Source organism: Lichenostomus cassidix, chromosome 27 (assembly GCF_008360975.1).
Source record: "Lichenostomus cassidix isolate B80296 chromosome 27, HeHo_3.0, whole genome shotgun sequence".
Lineage (NCBI taxonomy): Eukaryota > Metazoa > Chordata > Aves > Passeriformes > Meliphagidae > Lichenostomus > Lichenostomus cassidix.
In genome coordinates this window covers 1833735-1850572 of record NC_139507.1, presented here as the reverse complement: position 1 = coordinate 1850572, position 16838 = coordinate 1833735, and the positions used below count along the sequence as shown (strand labels likewise).

Below are 16838 nucleotides of genomic sequence, written 5' to 3'. Positions count from 1 at the left end.
TGCTCCTGCACTGCCCCAGGCCCACAGTCACTGCACAGGGGCAGTAATTTTCCTATACACTCATCTCCAAAGCAGACTGTCCTCCCTAATGCCCCAGGTTGTGTTTTGGTTTCTGTCAACGCTGCCATTTCATTTCCTCGTTGCTGACATGGCCATTAGGCCACAGAGGATCTTTTGAAGTATTGGGATGAGAGGCCTCAGGGTTTCCTGAGCACAGCCACGTCAGCACAGGCAGAAGATGTGCCCCCATGTGCTGGAGAGCTCTGTGCAGCCGGAGCATGTGGCTGTGGGGAAATATGGGGAGTGGGTTCTTTCCAAACCCCTGTGAGGAAACGTGGTCGTGTGTCTTTTCAATGCAATCCCCTCCTGAGTGCCTAAAGTCTCCTCTGAATGTGGGCTTGCTGCATCCCTGTCCCTCCCTGCGGCCTCCCTGCTCAGGCCACAAGTCACTGGGCATTGCCTCTGTAGGCAGGTTGGTTGTGTTGCTGGTGTCAAATGGCTTTGCCCATGGAAATCTTCTGCTTCAGGGAAGACATTTCCTTGTTTATTTGGCAGAGTTGTCTCCTCTCATTGCCATCTCTGGAGTTCCCCAACCAGTGCTATCAGCAGGCTTGTGGAAGGAGAACACTGTCATCTCAAAACCCTTTGATCACTCAGCAAGTCCTGTGGACTCAGCTGCCTCTCCTCTTACTACCTGAGGGATCTGTTGGCTCTTGGGATCATTGCCTTCTTTCTCCCCCTCTCCTTCACCCATGATGAACTTTGGCTGCACCCTTTGCACCCTGACGTGGAGCACACACCACGTCCTGCCCACTTTTCCAATACACAGTGTCAGTGCTGAAAGCACCCCAGTGCTGCAAGGCAGGTCAGGCTGAGGGCAATGGCCTTTGGAGCTGCCTTGAGCTGTGGGGTCTGGGCACAGCCCCATGCATTATGATAGTTTTCCTGGGAAAGGAGTGGAGTCGCCTACAGGACTGAGATTTGGCAGGATCTTGCAGTGCCATGTTCCTGGGGATGCTCAGGGAGGGATGTGCTCAGAACGGCCCTGGGTACAAAACCTGCTCTGAGACTACATCAGGGAGTGATGCACTTCCCTACCCTGCAGACATGGAGGCCGCTGGAATGCATCCCAGGATGGCAAGGGAATGCCTTCAGTAGGCAAATTTCCAGGGAGAAACTCTCCTAACCCATGGCGAGTCACGCTCTAATTTTGGGTTGGCTGTGTGTCAGCCTTTTGGTGTGAGGCCAAGCCAGGAGTGTGTGATGTCTGCAGGCTTGTGTCCCAGGCAGGACCGAACTCCCCTCCAGCAAGGGCAGGTCCATCCTGGCCCCGGGAAAAGGGATGCTTGGCAGCTCTCCCACAGGTCAGGGATGCTGGCAGGACTGACAGTGTGTATTGGAAAGGTGGCCTGTGCTTGTGTGTCCTGCAGATTATGGCGCAAAATGTGCAGCCAAAGGGCATCGTGGGGTGATAAGAGAGGGAGGAGTATGGTGGTGTCCAAGAGCCAACAGATCCCTCTGACAGAGAGGAGAGTGGGACCCAACTCAAAAGGGCTTCTCCAGGAATCACAGGCTCAGGGAGAGCAAGAATCTCCTTCCACAAGCCTGCTGATAGCACTGGTTGGGGAACTCCAGAGATGGCAATGAGAGGAGACAACTCTGCCAAATAAACAAGGAAATGTCTTCCCTGAAGCAGAAGATTTCCATGGGCAAAGCCATTTGACACCAGCAACATAACCAACCTGCCTACAGAGGCAATGCCCAGTGACTCGTGGCCTGAGCAGGGAGGCAGCAGGGAGGGACAGGGATGCAGCAAGCCCACATTCAGAGGAGACTTTAGGCACTCAGAAGGGGATTGCATTGAAAAGACACACGACCATGTTTCCTCACAGGGGTTTGGAAAGAACCCACTCCCCATATTTCCCCACAGCCACATGCTCCGGCTGCACAGAGCTCTCCAGCACATGGGGGCACATCTTCTGCCTGTGCTGACGTGGCTGTGCTCAGGAAACCCTGAGGCCTCTCATCCCAATACTTCAAAAGATCCTCTGTGGCCTAATGGCCATGTCAGCAACGAGGAAATGAAATGGCAGCGTTGACAGAAACCAAAACACAACCTGGGGCATTAGGGAGGACAGTCTGCTTTGGAGATGAGTGTGTAGGAAAATTACTGCCCCTGTGCAGTGACTGTGGGCCTGGGGCAGTGCAGGAGCAGTATAAAAGGAGGACCTTCTCCTCACTCTCTCATCCACTCCTTCACCTCAGTCTCATTGAGAACAAGGTGAGTTTGGAGCCCTTTCTTGTCTTCCTCTGTGTTCTCCTTCTCCCCTTGCTCCTTCCCTTTCTCTTCCACCTCGTCCTTCTGTGGGATTTCTCATCACAGACTTGTCTCCTTGTTCCCTGCTGTGTCTTGAGGCTGCTTCCCATGGGAGAGGGCAGACGTATCGTGGAGAAAGGCTGTATATAGACTGAGGTGTCTCCTGAGCTAGGGGCTGGGTGTGGTCATCCTTGGCTTTTGTCATTCTTGGTGGGGTCCATGGGGGCTGAGAGAAAAGATCTATCTCACGGTGTGGTGAGGCTGCTTTCCAAACACCCTTCATGCCTTGATTTTCCCCTTCCTTCTCTGCCAGGTGCATCTCCAGCCCCAAGACATGTCCTGCTACACTCCATGCCGTCCCTGCCAGCCCTGCGGCCCCACCCCGCTGGCCAACAGCTGCAATGAGCCCTGTGTCAGGCAGTGCCAGGACTCCACTGTTTTCATCCAGCCCTCGCCTGTGGTGGTGACCCTGCCTGGCCCCATCCTCAGCTCCTTCCCACAGAACACTGCTGTGGGATCCTCTACCTCTGCTGCTGTTGGCAGCATCCTGAGCTCTCAGGGAGTGCCCATCAACTCCGGGGGCTTTGGCCTCTCTGGCTTGGGCAGTGGCCTCTGTGGCACGAGGGGCCTCCCCTGCTAAAGCTGCTGGCGATGGCCCTGGGGAAGGGACCCAGGGACACACAGGATGGAACTGCCCTGGGCACACAGCACCAGCTTGTTGCTTCCTGAGGGCTGAGCAACCCCAGCAGCCCTTGCAGAAGGACAGAGCCAGCCTGGGCTCTCGGGAAGCACAGCCCATCACAGCCTCTGGCCTCTTCCCCTCTCTTTTCCCTCCTGTGTCACTGTTCCCTTGTGCTCCCCTGGGCTGCAAGCCCCATATAGCCAACTTGGGGAGGACCTGCTGGCCCTGCTCCCTCTCTGGATCAGGCAGATGGACACCTGGTGGAATCACTGCCACAGCCACGGAATGGAGATTCTTCGATGACCCTGGTGCTGTCTGCACTGAGGCCTCCACTCAGAGTGACCTTGTTCTTATCTTTTGACTCATTAAATTTCTATTGCATCCCAGCCCATGCCTCTGTGTCATCCTTTCCCTTTTGTTGGTCTCCCAAGATTCCCAAGGAGAGAGATGTTGCTCTGGGGTGTTTCTGTGAGACAGATTATGGGTAAGATGTTTCAATGCCTTTTAAGACAGGAGTGTGGAGTGTGCTTTATCATGGTATTGCTGCTTTCTAACCTTTCTAATATGTCTGCAGCTGACAGAATGAACCAATCCTCTTCACTGATCCTGTCTGCCCCAAGGATGATTTTATCTCTCTGACCAAACCATTCTCCTCTCTGCTCCCAGCAAGCCCTGTTCCTAAGTGCTCTGAGATCCTCACCATCCTGGCCACCTCACAGCAAATTCTCTCCACTCGGTCCAGGTGGCTCTTGCATTACAGCCTGTCCCCAACACGGGGGATGGCATCAGGCAAGTGCTGAGCAGAGCAGCATCATCACTCCCACCCATCTCATGGCTCCCCTCCTGCTCATACAGCCCAGGATGTTGCTGACAGCCACCGGTGTTGGGACCCAGTTAGGGCAATTGCCCGTGTTCTGATGGGGTGACTGCAAAAGCCCTTTTCCCTGTCCCTGCTTTGGGGCTGCTGCTTGCCAGGGGCTGAGGGAGGTGTGGGGAGACAGGGCTGGTGTGTCCCAAGTCAGCTGCCCTTGAGGGCTCTGCGGGGACATGTGTCCCTGTGCCCAGCTGTGTCCTGCAGCAGTTCAGCTGCTCTTAGGCAGCCCTGTGAGTCACTCAGCCCACACCCAGTGCCTCTCCCCCTGCTCTATTTCTTCCTGTCTCCATCTTTCAAAAAACTTTCCTAGGAAGCCCTAGAAAGAACGAAGGAGCAGAGCAAAGAGGCCAAGCACCACCTGTGGACCTCTGTGGTGTTCTTACCAGCACTAAGCACTGAGCAGTGCTTCTCATGATCTACTGACCCTGGGGAAAGGGAGAGAATTGGGAGAGCAAGAGAGTAACATACACTGGTGTCAAGATCAGGACATTCTGTGAAGGGATGGGAGAAAAAAGAGAAAACCAAGTTGTTCCAAGGCAATCACCCACTACATGGCACCAGCAGACCAATGCCCAGGCAGTGTCCAAAGAATGGCTACCTGATGGGAAGACTGTCCACAGCTTTATTGCTCAGCATGATGATTAATCTGCCAGGTGTTGTGGTGGAGTCACCATGTCTGGAGGGATTTAAAAGACATCTGGTTGTGACACTTGGGGACATGGTTTAGTGCTGAGCTTGGAAGTGCTGACATAACAGTTGGACCCCTTGATCTTAAAGGTCTTTTTATACCTAAGTGATTCCGTGATTCTATATGACCTGGAATATATACGACCAGGAATATATGGAATATATGACCAGGGCAAATTTGGTCAGTTGAGGTCATTTATCCTGGTTGTATCAGCTCTAGCTCCTGGCCTTCACTGTGAGGGATGCAGATTGAGAAAGAGAGATGGTCTTGATGGTGGGCAAGCCCTGTGAATCAATAGCTCAAGCTTTGGTGTGTTCTTTGCACTGGTTTAGCCACACATTTGAAGGACAGAACAATACTGGCTGCTCTGAAAATAATGACCTCCAGGACCACTACAGAGTGGTGTTAAGAGGCTTAAAGATCACAATTCCATTAAACACTGTCAAGGTCACAGAATAAAATTAGCCACTATAGTGGAATAGATAGATGATATAGATATAGATAGATATAGATATAGATATAGATATATAGATATAGATTAGATATAGATATAGATATAGATATAGATATAGATATAGATATACAGTGGAAACCTTATATATATTTGTGTGTGTGTATATATAACTTTATATATATATATATATATGTATATATATATATACACATATATATAGTGGAAACTTGAGGTGAGCACAGAGAGAGGAATTTGCAACAGAAAGCTGCTAATTCCAGGCCTGGCAAGGCAGATGTCGGGAGCATCCTGGTAAACCCACCCAGACAAAAACTCCCACTGTGGCAGACTGTGGGAAAGCAAGCAAATGCTTATATAAATTCCTTCCCAAGTTATGAGAATGGTATCTACACCCTGAGAATACCCAGAACTTGGGCTGTATAAAGGTGATTCCCTCCAAGAACTCGGAGACCCCCAACACCAAGAAGACCAGAAGAAGAAGGACCAGCTGGACACTGCTGGATCCACGCAGTGGTGATAACTTTCTGATAACTTTATACTTAACCTGTCTCTCTCTCAGTCTCTTCCTCTCTCCCACCTTCCTCTGTGGCAACGTGGGGTTTTAGGATTCCATGTGCTCCTTTGTCCCTCTGCTTTGTATACCATTGGTTCATTTTGAAATATGCTCTGCTGTACTCCGAAATCTATTGGTGGGTTCCCTATGCCTGTCTTCCCTTCAGACTCCCCGGGACTGGTTCTGGGGGAGAGAGTCCCTCCCCCTTCCTTTCCCTTTATAAAGCGATGTCCGGATCAGCTCGAGGTCTTTGCATCTCTGGGCTGGCAGCCCCTATACCATTCCTGCTTCCCTCCCCTTCTCCTTTCCCTGTGACCCTTTTCCCCGTTACCCCAAATAAACCTCCCTGCCAGAACAGAGATGGAGTCCAGTTCTTTTCTTAGCCTCACTATATTCCCACTTGAATTGACGTGGTTTGGAGACTGACGCCACGCCGTGGAACCTCGGGGGCCGCTCGCCCCAGATCCGGTGGAATTACACAAACCAGAGACCCGGTCCGGGGGGGCAGCTGGCCTGTGCCACCCTCCCGGACCGTGCTACATCATTCCTCTCTCTCCTATTTCTATCTATCTATCTATCTATCTATCTATCTATCATCTATCTATCTATTTATCTATTTATCTATCTATTTATCTATTTATCTATTTATCTTTCTATTTCTACCTCAAATTTACTGTTAAATAAAATCTGTACTATTGACTTTGGCATATGGTGTCATCTGCACCGTAATTTGGGCAGAGGCACCTCTTAATAATCAGATCATAACAACTGGTCCTCCGTTCCATCTCCTGTTGTACTCTGGGGCTTTTCTTGGTATGAGCCTTTCCCCACAGAATGATGGCAGCCAGGACAAGATAAATTGCTGTGTCTTCTCTCCTTTCTCTTCCTCTCTCCTCCTATCCACTTTTATGGGACTTTTGGGGTTTCTGCCCTCCCAGGGCCCTCCACAACCCAGGCTTCCCAACCGATGTCAGCAGTGGCCACATGTCCCTTCTGCAGAATGAGCACTGAGGCCAAGAGGGATATCTGGGCAAAGCTAGATCTGACGGTCAGGGGCTCAGGTGGAGTCATGGGTTCCTTCCTCACTTGCAAGTAACACTGTCCCAGGAGCATTTTGGCTGCATCCAAGCCCTTATACTCAAGAGCTCAATGTCCAAGTGGAAACCAGTGATGACCGGTGTCTACCAGGGTCAATATAGGGACCAATAGTTGTAATATGTTCATCAATAACATGATGGTGGGACTGAGTGAGCGCTCAACAAGTTTGTGAATGACATCAAGGTGAGGCTTGAGGAAATTGTTTCAATTCAGAGGCATCTTGGCAAGATATGAGAATGGTGCCATGAGAAACTCAGGAACCTGAACAAGGCCAAGACTGGAAGATAAACAGTTTACACCAGCCCTGCAGAGAAGGAACCAGAAATAATGGAGGTAGAAAAATTGGGCATAAGTCAGTAATGTGCATTCACAGCTCAGAAATTCAATCATGTCCTGGTCTGCATAAACACAAATATGGCCAGCAGGTCAAGGGAGGGAAATCTGTGTTTCTAGGCTGCTCTCGTTAGACCCCACCTGGAGTGTTGTGTCCAGTCTGGGGTCCCCAGTTCAAATAGACATGGATGTGTTCGGGTAGCTCCAGACAAGGGCTGCAAAGCTGAACACAGGGATACATCACCCCTGCCATGGAGAAAGGCTGAAGGACTTGAGTTTTTCAGGCAGGAGAAGAGCACGCTCTGGGGAGACCTTATTGCAGTTTTCAATATGTAAAGGGGATGTATAAAGATGTTGGAGAGAGACATTATGTCAAGGCCTGCAGTGATTGGACAAGGAGAAAGATTTTAAACTGAAATAGGGTAGAGATGTTAACATAGGGTTAAAATGTTAGTTAAAGATAGGCTTTAGGAATGGGGATAGGTAAGAACTGCATCTATGCGCTCAAAGTGACATAATCACGAAGATTGCTTAGAAAATATCAGGGATTGTTTCAGTTAAATCATGCAGATTAACATCGGCAAAATAAACCAGAAATACTGCGGGAGAAGGGGGGCTTAAAGTCATGCTTGGGGGAAAATAATGGAACGATGTTAAGTTGATGATTAACATATGATCATACCACTGTTATGTAAGGGAAAGGTATAAAATGTATTTGCTTCAGATCAATGTTGAAGTCAGATTTGAGTACTTCACCCCTGTCTTCCCAAGCTCGAATAAAAGGCATCTACACATAACCTTCGTGATTATGTGTTATCCACGCTAACAGAGGGAGATGGGACATAAGGAAGAAATTAGTCATGTGGTGAGACACTGGAAAATGGAGTGTCCCATCATGGGAAGTGTTCGGGGTGAGTTTTAATGGAACTCTGAGCAACTGATGTAGTGGCAGAACAGTGTTAGTAAGGGTTTGCCTGGCACCTGATGGGAAGCTGGAACAGGTGTCTTTGCAGTAACACATTCACTGATGAGTACTTCTGTCACAGTGTTGAGCTCAGCGAGGAAGGTGAAAAGGTGTGAGAAGAAAGTACAAGTCAGTCACTGAACTATTTATGGAAATTCTATTCTAAGGCAAAGAGGCCAAGAAATTCAAAACCCAGAGGGCCACTCAGTACACACTGAGCACACACAATGCCAGCCTGTGTTGACAACCAGTGCAAAACCAGCCCCAAAAACCTCCTCCCAAAAACACCCAATGGAGAACATCTCTGCTTTGGGAGAGTGTCTGCAGAGCAAAGGATGACACAAAGGCATGGGCTGGGATGCAGCACAATTTAATGAGTCAAAAGAGAGGGAAAAGAGGGGGATCCAGGTGGAAACTTCCCAACTGGAACAACTTTAGCAGGGGAGGGACCTTGTGCCACAGAGGCCACTGCCCAAGCCAGAGAGGCCAAAGCCCCCGGAGTTGATGGGCACTCCCTGAGAGCTCAGGATGCTGCCAACAGCAGCAGAGGTAGAGGATCCCACGGCAGTGTTCTGTGGGAAGGAGCTGAGGATGGGGCCAGGCAGGGTCACAATCACAGGCGAGGGCTGGATGGCCACGGTGGAGTCCTGGCACTGCCTGACACAGGGCTCATTGCAGCTGTTGGCCAGCGGGGTGGGGCCACAGGGCTGGCAGGGACGGCATGGAGTGTAGCAGGACATGTCTTCGGGGTTCTGATGCACCTGGAAGAGAGGACATTGAGGAGCAGAGTTGAGGAAGGGCTGTGTCACAGGAGTATTTTGACACACCATGATGGAGAAACACAAAGAGAAGGAGAAGACAGCAGGAGGCTGCTTGGATGGAAGCCCTACAGCTTTACTGTCCATTCAGCTAATAAAAATGTTCCCAAGAACAACCAAGTCCAGAGATTTCCATGCACAGACTAAAGCTCAGGAGACACCACAGCCAAAAGCCAGTCTCTCTCCATGCAGAAATTCTGCCCCTTCCCTCTGCCAGGACAGGCAGTTCTCAGAAGGCAAATGGGATTAAAGCAAAGAATGGGATTAGAAGACCCAAAGGCAGAAGAAAAGAAAGGCTTCAGACTCACCTTGATGCCAAGGAGATGGAGGTGAGAGGAGTGAATGAGAGAGTGAGGAGAAGGTCCCCCTTTTATACTGCTCCTGCACTGCCCCAGGCCCACAGTCACTGCACAAGGACAGTAATTTTCCTACAGAGTCACCTCAAAGCAAAACATTCTACCCAATGGCACAGGTTGTGGTTTGGTTTCCATCTATGTTGTCATTTCATTTCCTCATTTCTGACATTCTCACTAAGTCATGGAGGCTTCTACCATGTAGTGGGATGAGAAGTCCAAGGATTTCTTGTGCAGGAACACATCAGCATGTGCAGAAATGAAACCTCAAGCTGACCCATGTGGAGTTCTGTCCTTCCTCATTGACTGAGGGATGTGTTGTGTTTTGGCACAGTGCCTTCTCTTCCCCCTCTCTTCACTCCATGATGCACTTTGGCTGCACTTTTGCACCTTGACCTGGAGGATACACAAAATCCTGCCATGCATTGTCAATTCTGAGAACACCCCTGAGCTCTGGCAGTGCTGCCAAGCAGGTCAGGCTGTGGGCAATGGCCTTTGGGTGGCCTGGAGCTGTGGGTCTGGGCACAGTGTGTTTGAAGATGGTTTTCCAGGGGTATGGATGGAGCTGCCCTTGCAGGAGGGGAATTCAGCCCTGCCTGGGACACAAGCCTGCAGACATCACACACTCCTAACTTGGCCTCACACCAAAATTAGAGCATGACTCGCCATGGGTCAGGAGAGTCTCCCTTTGGAAATTTGCCTACTGAAGGCATTCCCTTGCCCTCCTGGGACGCGTCCCAGCTGCCTCCGTGTCTGCAGGGCAGGGAAGTGCATCAGTCCTTGGTGTAGTTTGAAAGCTGGTTTTGCATCCAGGGACATCTGAGTACATGTCCTCCCTGAGTAAAGCATGTTGGATTTTGTGGTGATTTCCTCTATCACCTTTCCAGATATTGAGGCAAATCTGATTGAACTGTTATTCCCTGACTCGTCTTTCACACCCCTCTTGAAGACAAGACACTCACTGGCTTTCTTCCAGTCCTCAGATGAGTTCTGTGGTTGCTGTGACTTTCAAAGGGAATTGAGAAAGGCTTTGTACTGACACCAATGAACACACATCAATTCATACACAGTCATTTCAGACCAGTGTGTTTGAATTTTGCCCCATCGGATTCTGTTCTGATTGGGGAAGACTTTTGTGTTCCATGTGTTCCAAGGGGTTTCAGGAGCTTAAATTCCTGACAACAATTCCTGATGGTAAAGACCAAAGACAGGAAACTTTGAGGATCTCCAGCTTTCCTGTACCCCCTGCCCTCAGGGAAGCTGCCCTGTTGAAAACTGGGTCTGCTTTTGGCAAAGCCTCCCTTTACTGAAGACCTACCTGGAGAAGACCCTCCATGTACTTTGCCTGATTCAACTCCAGGTGGTCTTTGGCTTTCCTAAGCCCTGGCAAACATCCCCTCCAGAGCAAAGGGCATCAAGAGGAAGAGACCTGAAACCACTGGTGCAGCCTGGCTGCCTGGAGATGCTGCAGCTCATGACCCTGGCAGAGAGCAGAGAGAGAAGGAAAGGAGAGAAGCAAGTGAAATGTCCATACAAAGCAGAGTATTTGGATGCTCTCTGGCATGTGCAGACCAAGACAGAGCAGGGCTTCTTCCTACAAAGGGTATTGCAAAGAGTTGCTGTTCTCTGTCCAAAGCCAACATTCCCTGCCTGTGTGGGACACTTGCAGCACTTGGGTCATGTGCCCTCACTGCCATGATTCTGCCTGGGATATCCTTTGGCTTCTCATCACAGAACATGAAAGGATCCTGCAATGCAGGGCAGGAATGCCAGAAATGAGGAAATGAAATGGCAGCGTAGATGGAAACAAAACGTGAATTGCTACCACTATGTGGGATATTTACCTTTGAAGATGAGTTTGTTGGAAAATTACTGCCCTCGTGGAGTGACTCTGGGCCTGGGGCAATGCAAGCGCTGTATAAAAGCAGGCTCTTCTCCCCACTCTCACATTCACTTCACTTGCTTCCATCTCCTTGAGAGCAAGGTGAGTTTGAAGCCCAATCTCCATTTTCTCCTTCTTCTCTGGGATTTCTCTGCACATACCTGTGACTTTGTCCATGTGGGATCTTGATGAGATGCTTCTTGTGAGAGTGGGAAAGGAGTGGGAGGTGTGTGGCTGTTGAGTCTTGGCAGAAATATTGCCACAGCTTTGGGCTGGTTGGGGCCATCTCTGGGCTTGAGCTATTGGTGGGGTTTGTGTGGGGGGAAGAGCCCATGTGCCTTCACAACCAGCCTTCAACTTTCATTTCCAGCTCATGGCTTTGCTCCCTTATGGTGGGGTGACAGGCTGAACCTCACCCATCTCCTGCTCTTCTTTCCCCTTCCTTCTCTTCCAGGTGCATCTCCAGTCCCAAGACATGTCCTGCTACACTCCATGCCGTCCCTGCCAGCCCTGTGGCCCCACCCCGCTGGCCAACAGCTGCAATGAGCCCTGTGTCAGGCAGTGCCAGGACTCCACTGTTTTCATCCAGCCCTCGCCTGTGGTGGTGACCCTGCCTGGCCCCATCCTCAGCTCCTTCCCACAGAACACCGTGGTGGGATCCTCAGTCTCTGCTGCTGTTGGCAGCATCCTGAGCTCTCAGGGAGTGCCCATCAACTCCGGGGGCTTTGGCCTCTCTGGCTTGGGCAGTGGCCTCTGTGGCACGAGGGGCCTCCCCTGCTAAAGCTGCTGGCGATGGCCCTGGGGAAGGGACCCAGGGACACACAGGATGGAACTGCCCTGGGCACACAGCACCAGCTTGTTGCTTCCTGAGGGCTGAGCAACCCCAGCAGCCCTTGCAGAAGGACAGAGCCAGCCTGGGCTGTTGGGAAGCACAGCCATCCCTGCCTCTGGCCTCTTCCTCTCTCTTTTCCCTCCTGTGTCACTGTTCCCTTGTGCTCTCCGGGGCTGTAAGCCCCACTCAGCCAACTTGGGGAGGACCTGCTGGCCCTGCTCCCTCTCTGGATCAGGCAGATGGACACCTGGTGGGATCTCTGCCACAGCCATGGAATGGAGATTCTTCGATGACCCTGGTGCTGTCTGCACTGAGTCCTCCACTCAGAGTGACCTTGTTCTTATCTTTTGACTCATTAAATTTCTATTGCATCCCAGCCCATGCCTCTGTGTCATCCTTTCCCTTTTGTTGGTGTCCCAAGATTCCCAGGGAGAGAGGTGTTTCTTAGGGGTATTTCTGTAAGAGAGATTATGGGGAAGGTGTTTCAGTGCCTTTTAGAGAGGGGTGTTGAGTGTGCTTTATCATGGTATTGCTGCTTTCTAACCTTCTCCATGTGTCTGTGTTATGAGCCAATGCAGAAGGTGAGAGGTAACCCAGGTTCTTGTTAATACATGCCTTGAGATTGACTAGAAAGAACCAACACTGAATGATTGGTGTTTGTAAGTACACAGGGAGGGTTTATTGTAGAACAATGTGGTTGTAAAGGACAACATGTCTGTAGCCATTTTGGTCATTATTTTCTATAGCAATGCAACAATATGAAAGCATTGCAAGATGAAAGTGCAACCATATCACCCAGGGACATGCACAAGGCAGAAGAAAGGAAGAGAGATAAAGGGCAGGATTTGAATATCTCTCCAACTATAGGCCCTGTGATGAGACTTGGCTGCTGCACAGTCTTGGTTGAAGTGGTTGCAGAATGGACCCATTGGGGGGTGGGGGAAGTCTTGAAGAAGTGATGGTGGAGAAAATCCCTGGGAAAATGCGCTGAACACAAAGTCTATTTGGTTTATATTCGCTCAGTTTTAAGTGGGAATGCCCAGATTCCTCCCCTGAGGCCAGGACTTTCACACTGGATCATGTAATGTCATGGATCATGGGACACTTCAGCAGTCCTTGACACCTTTTAAGACAACACAGCTGCCCATCACACCCAGTGCAGTTGCTTTGATTTTGGCCTGCTATGGCTCATCAGCAGAAATGAACACTGTCAGGCCACAGTGCTTCCTGGGGGTAAGACAGGGGGCCCCAAAACCTGGTGGTCTGAGCAAGGGTGGGCAACTTAGAATGACAAGAAGCACCAGCATCTACCTTCTGTTTCATTCAAAGCCCATCATTCACCCTCTGTCTTACCAGAACAGACATTGGCCATTACACATCCAAAGCTCATCTCCAGTTCAACAAAACACCCTGGTCTCCACAAATAAGGGAATGTTTGAGTCATTATCCCTTAAGAGTTCAGTGTCTCACCGTGTGTGGAGGGACAGAATGAACCAAACCTTTTCACTGACCCTCTCTACCCCAAGGATGATCTTCTGTCTCTCTGACCAAACCATTTTCCTCTCCACACCCAGCAACGCCTGTCCTGTAAAGTGCTCTGACCTCCTCACCATCCTGGCCACCCTGCACAGCAGTCATGCCCCTTGGTCCAGGTGGCTCTTGCATTACAGCCTGTCCCCAACATGGGGGATGGCACCAGGCAAGTGCTGAGCAGAGCAGCATCATTGCTCCCATCCATCTCCTGGTTCCCCTCCTGCTCGTACAGCCCAGGATGTTGCTGACAGCCCTTGGTGTCTGTGAGCATCAGTGACATGGATAATGGCATTGGGTGCAACCTCATAGCACTTTGTGATGTGGTTCATTGGCCATAAGGGGATTTGGTCAAGGTGATGATCTTGGAGGTCTTTTCCAGCCTTAATGATCCTGTGACTCTCAGCAGTGACATGAAGCTGAGGGGAGTAATAGCTACACTCAAGGGGAGGATTTAAATCCAAAAGGATTTGGACAGACTTGAGGAATGGTCCCACAAGGAACTTGGGAACTTCAACAAAGCCAAGTGCTAGGTCCTGCCACTGCTTTGGGGCAATCCCAGGAATCAATAGGGACTGTGGGGTGAATGGATGGAGAACAGCCCTGCAGAGAAGGGCTGCAAATATGGTCCCATGGATGCATCACCCCTGCTCTGAAGGGCAGCTGAAGGTCCTTCAGGCAGAAGAGCAGGGTCTGGGGGACCTTACTGCAGCCTTTCAACATGTAAGGGGGCATGTAAGGAAGCTGAAGAGAGACATTATATCAAGTCATTGGATAAGGGGCAGGAGTTTTAAACTGGAACAGGTTAGCAGGAGCTGAGCTATCCCTGCCTATGGCAGGAGGGTTGGACTAGATGACCTTTAACAATCTCTTCCAACCACAGCCATTCTATGATTCCACGATAAAGGGTCTGTGAGAAGGCAGCCCAATGCACTGTGTCTCTCCCTTTCAGAAACCTTTCAGATCATTGGGATCTGCTGGAGTTTGATGGGGATTCAATACCCCTGTCTGGTCATTAACGCATTCACAGCTGAGTACTTCTGTCACAGTGTTGAGCTGAACAAGGAAAAGGAAAAGATGTGCAAACAAAGTGGATGTCTGTCCTTGGACAATGTAGAGAAGTTTTATCCTGACCCAAAAAGGCAGAGAAACTCAGAACCCAAAGGGTAACTAAGTGCACGCTGAGCACACACGATGCCAGCCTGTGTTGACAATTGGTGCAAAAACCTCCTCCCAAAAACACCTAATGGCAACATCTCTGCCTTGGGAGAGTGTCTGTAGGGCAAAGGATGACACAAAGGCATGGGCTGGGATGCAGCAGAATTTAATGGGTCAAAGGAGAGGGAAAAGAGGGGGATCCAGGTGGAGACTTCCCAGCTGGAACAACTTTAGCAGGGGAAGCACCTCGTGCCACAGATGCCACTGCCCAAGCCAGAGAGGCCAAAGCCCCCGGAGTTGATGGGCACTCCCTGAGAGCTCAGGATGCTGCCAACAGCAGCTGAGGTAGAGGATCCCACGGCGGTGTTCTGTGGGAAGGAGCTGAGGATGGGGCCAGGCAGGGTCACAATCACAGGTGAGGGCTGGATGGCCACAGTGGAGTCCTGGCACTGCCTGACACAGGGCTCATTGCAGCTGTTGGCCAGCGGGGTGGGGCCACAGGGCTGGCAGGGACGGCATGGAGTGTAGCAGGACATGTCTTGGGGCTGGAGATGCACCTGGAAGAGAGGGAAGTGGAAAGAAGCGCACAAGGAGATGGGTGAGGTTCAGCCTGTCAACCCCATCATGAGGATGACCCTGTTTCTCTCAGCCCATAAGAGCCCCCCAAATCATGACAAAGTCCATAGAGATCCCCACCCAGCCCGGAGCTCAGGAGATACCTCACCCAAACCCCAGTGACTGTCTCTGCCACACCATCTCCCTCCTTCCCTCACCCATGGCAAGGAGCCCCAGTGCCCAGCTGAAGACAAGGCTTGTGTTTAGAAATCCCTCAGGAGGACAAGGAGAACGAGAAATGCTCCAAACTCACCTTATTCCCAAGGAGCAGCAGACAGGAAGAGTGGATGAGAGAGTGAGGAGAAGGAGCCACTTTTATACTGCTCCTGCACTGCCCCAGGCCCACAGTCACTGCACAGGGGCAGTTATTTTCCTACAGACTCATCTCCAAAGCATAATATCCTCCCTACTGCCACAGGGTGTGTTTTGGTTTCCATCAACACTGTCATTTCATTTCCTCATTTCTGACATCCCCACTTGGTCACAGAGATCTCTTTCATGTACTGGGATGAGAAGCCCAAGGATTGTATTTTTCTGCAGGAGCACATGAGTAATGGTTGGACTCAATGATCTTGTAGATCTTTGCCAATCCTTGTGATTCTTTGATTCAACAATTCCCTGATTACTGACAGGAATCAAGTCTCAAGTAGAGCCCTGTGCCATTGGGTTCCCCCTGAATATCTGAGGGAGGTGTTAGGTGTCTGGACTATTCCTTGTTCCTCCCTCTCTCCTCACCCCACGATGCCCTTTGGCTGCACAATGTGGAGCCTGACCTGGATGACACACAAGCAGAGGCCACTTTTCCAGTACACTCTGTCATTGTGGAGAATACGTGTGACCTGTGGGAGAGCTTCCAAGCATCCCTTTTCCCAGGGCCAGGATGGAGCTGCCCTTGCTGGAGGGGAATTCAGTCCTGCCTGGGACACAAGCCTGCAGACATCACACACTCCTGGCTTGGTCTCACACCAAAAGGCTGACACACAGCCACCCAAAATTAGAGCATGACTCGCCTACTGGTAGGGAGAGTCTCTCCCTGGAAATTTGCCTACTGAAAGCATTCCCTTGCCCTCCTGGGATATGTCTCAGCTGCCTCCATGTCTGCAGGGCAGGGAAGTGCATCACCCCTTGGTGTGTTTTGAGAGCAGGTTTTGTACCCAGGGTATTTCTGAGCACATCCCCTCCCTGAGCATCCCCAGGAACATGGCACTGCCATTTCCCCAGAGCTCTCATGTTTTGGGCAAATGAAGGAGATTTCCTGGCCTATCCAATGGCGCTGGGTTGTTCTCTAGCCTGAGGAGGCATTTGGGGCATTGGAAAGGGTGGAATTAAGTCCCAATACCCAGCAGAAGCCATAGAGCTTTGGACCCCAGGATGTGTCTGAAGCAGTGGGGCAGTGTTTCCTGAAACCCCTTCTTTGCTTTCCTGAGCATCCAGCAGAACTCCTGTCCATAGCCAGGTGTCTTTGACCAGAACGATGAGTCCTCTGTGTCCATTCCTGCCCTGATCAGAGCCTTCTCTTTTTATCCTGTGTTTTGCCTGGACCTTTCAGGTTCCTTGGACAATGAGGCTCCCCTCTGGTGCCACCAGCTTTTCCAATCTCTTTTGGTCTTCCCAGATGCCTGACTGGGTGGAAGAGTTGGCATGTTTGAAGTCCAGGGTCTGTACATTG

The 16838-nt window shown here is 50.7% G+C and overlaps 6 protein-coding genes across 8 annotated transcripts in view; 3 read left to right on the top strand and 3 right to left on the bottom strand.

Moving 5' to 3' along the window:
- The window catches only part of LOC146426446 (feather keratin 1-like), a 41964-nt gene that overhangs the window by 9294 nt on the left and 15832 nt on the right, over positions 1 to 16838 (bottom strand). Inside the window, exon 2 of one of the 2 annotated variants that reach the window (XM_085083568.1) lies at positions 11196 to 11454. The gene's annotated coding sequence lies outside the window, so the exon portion shown is untranslated. Of the gene's footprint in view, positions 1 to 11195; positions 11545 to 16838 lie in introns of those variants that run through there. The other variant, XM_085083569.1, reaches the window with a different exon arrangement.
- On the top strand, positions 2265 to 3385 carry LOC146426454 (feather keratin 1-like). The gene is made up of 2 exons (XM_085083393.1): positions 2265 to 2281; positions 2631 to 3385. Exon 2 carries the CDS (start codon positions 2652 to 2654, stop codon positions 2955 to 2957), a length of 306 nt encoding a protein of 101 aa, XP_084939519.1. The 5' UTR covers positions 2265 to 2281; positions 2631 to 2651; the 3' UTR covers positions 2958 to 3385.
- On the bottom strand, positions 8416 to 8832 carry LOC146426453 (feather keratin 1-like). Its single transcript, XM_085083573.1, has one exon. The coding sequence runs from the start codon at positions 8809 to 8811 to the stop codon at positions 8416 to 8418; it is 396 nt and encodes a 131-aa protein (XP_084939699.1). The 5' UTR covers positions 8812 to 8832.
- Positions 11497 to 12248, top strand: LOC146426452 (feather keratin Cos1-2-like). Its single transcript, XM_085083572.1, has one exon. It carries the CDS (start codon positions 11510 to 11512, stop codon positions 11813 to 11815), a length of 306 nt encoding a protein of 101 aa, XP_084939698.1. The 5' UTR covers positions 11497 to 11509; the 3' UTR covers positions 11816 to 12248.
- The window catches only part of LOC146426450 (feather keratin Cos1-1/Cos1-3/Cos2-1-like), a 5824-nt gene continuing 2643 nt past the window's right edge, over positions 13658 to 16838 (top strand). The window contains exon 1 of one of the 2 annotated variants that reach the window (XM_085083698.1): positions 13658 to 13929. Coding sequence is in view for 1 of the 2 variants with exons in the window: in XM_085083697.1 (XP_084939823.1) it covers positions 14021 to 14119 (99 nt within the window). In the remaining variant the exon portion in view is untranslated. Of the gene's footprint in view, positions 14120 to 16838 lie in introns of both variants that reach the window. The other variant, XM_085083697.1, reaches the window with a different exon arrangement.
- On the bottom strand, positions 14705 to 15566 carry LOC146426451 (feather keratin 1-like). The gene is made up of 2 exons (XM_085083574.1): positions 15423 to 15566; positions 14705 to 15111 (listed from the first exon to the last, which is right to left on the bottom strand). The coding sequence occupies exon 2, from the start codon at positions 15088 to 15090 to the stop codon at positions 14785 to 14787; it is 306 nt and encodes a 101-aa protein (XP_084939700.1). The 5' UTR covers positions 15091 to 15111; positions 15423 to 15566; the 3' UTR covers positions 14705 to 14784.

What these genes read in the sequence shown, in the direction of transcription:
- LOC146426454 (XM_085083393.1), top strand. Translation starts at nt 2,652, where the DNA reads ATGTCCTGCTACACTCCATGCCGTCCCTGCCAGCCCTGCGGCCCCACC.
- LOC146426453 (XM_085083573.1), bottom strand. Translation starts at nt 8,811, where the DNA reads ATGGTGTGTCAAAATACTCCTGTGACACAGCCCTTCCTCAACTCTGCT.
- LOC146426452 (XM_085083572.1), top strand. Translation starts at nt 11,510, where the DNA reads ATGTCCTGCTACACTCCATGCCGTCCCTGCCAGCCCTGTGGCCCCACC.
- LOC146426451 (XM_085083574.1), bottom strand. Translation starts at nt 15,090, where the DNA reads ATGTCCTGCTACACTCCATGCCGTCCCTGCCAGCCCTGTGGCCCCACC.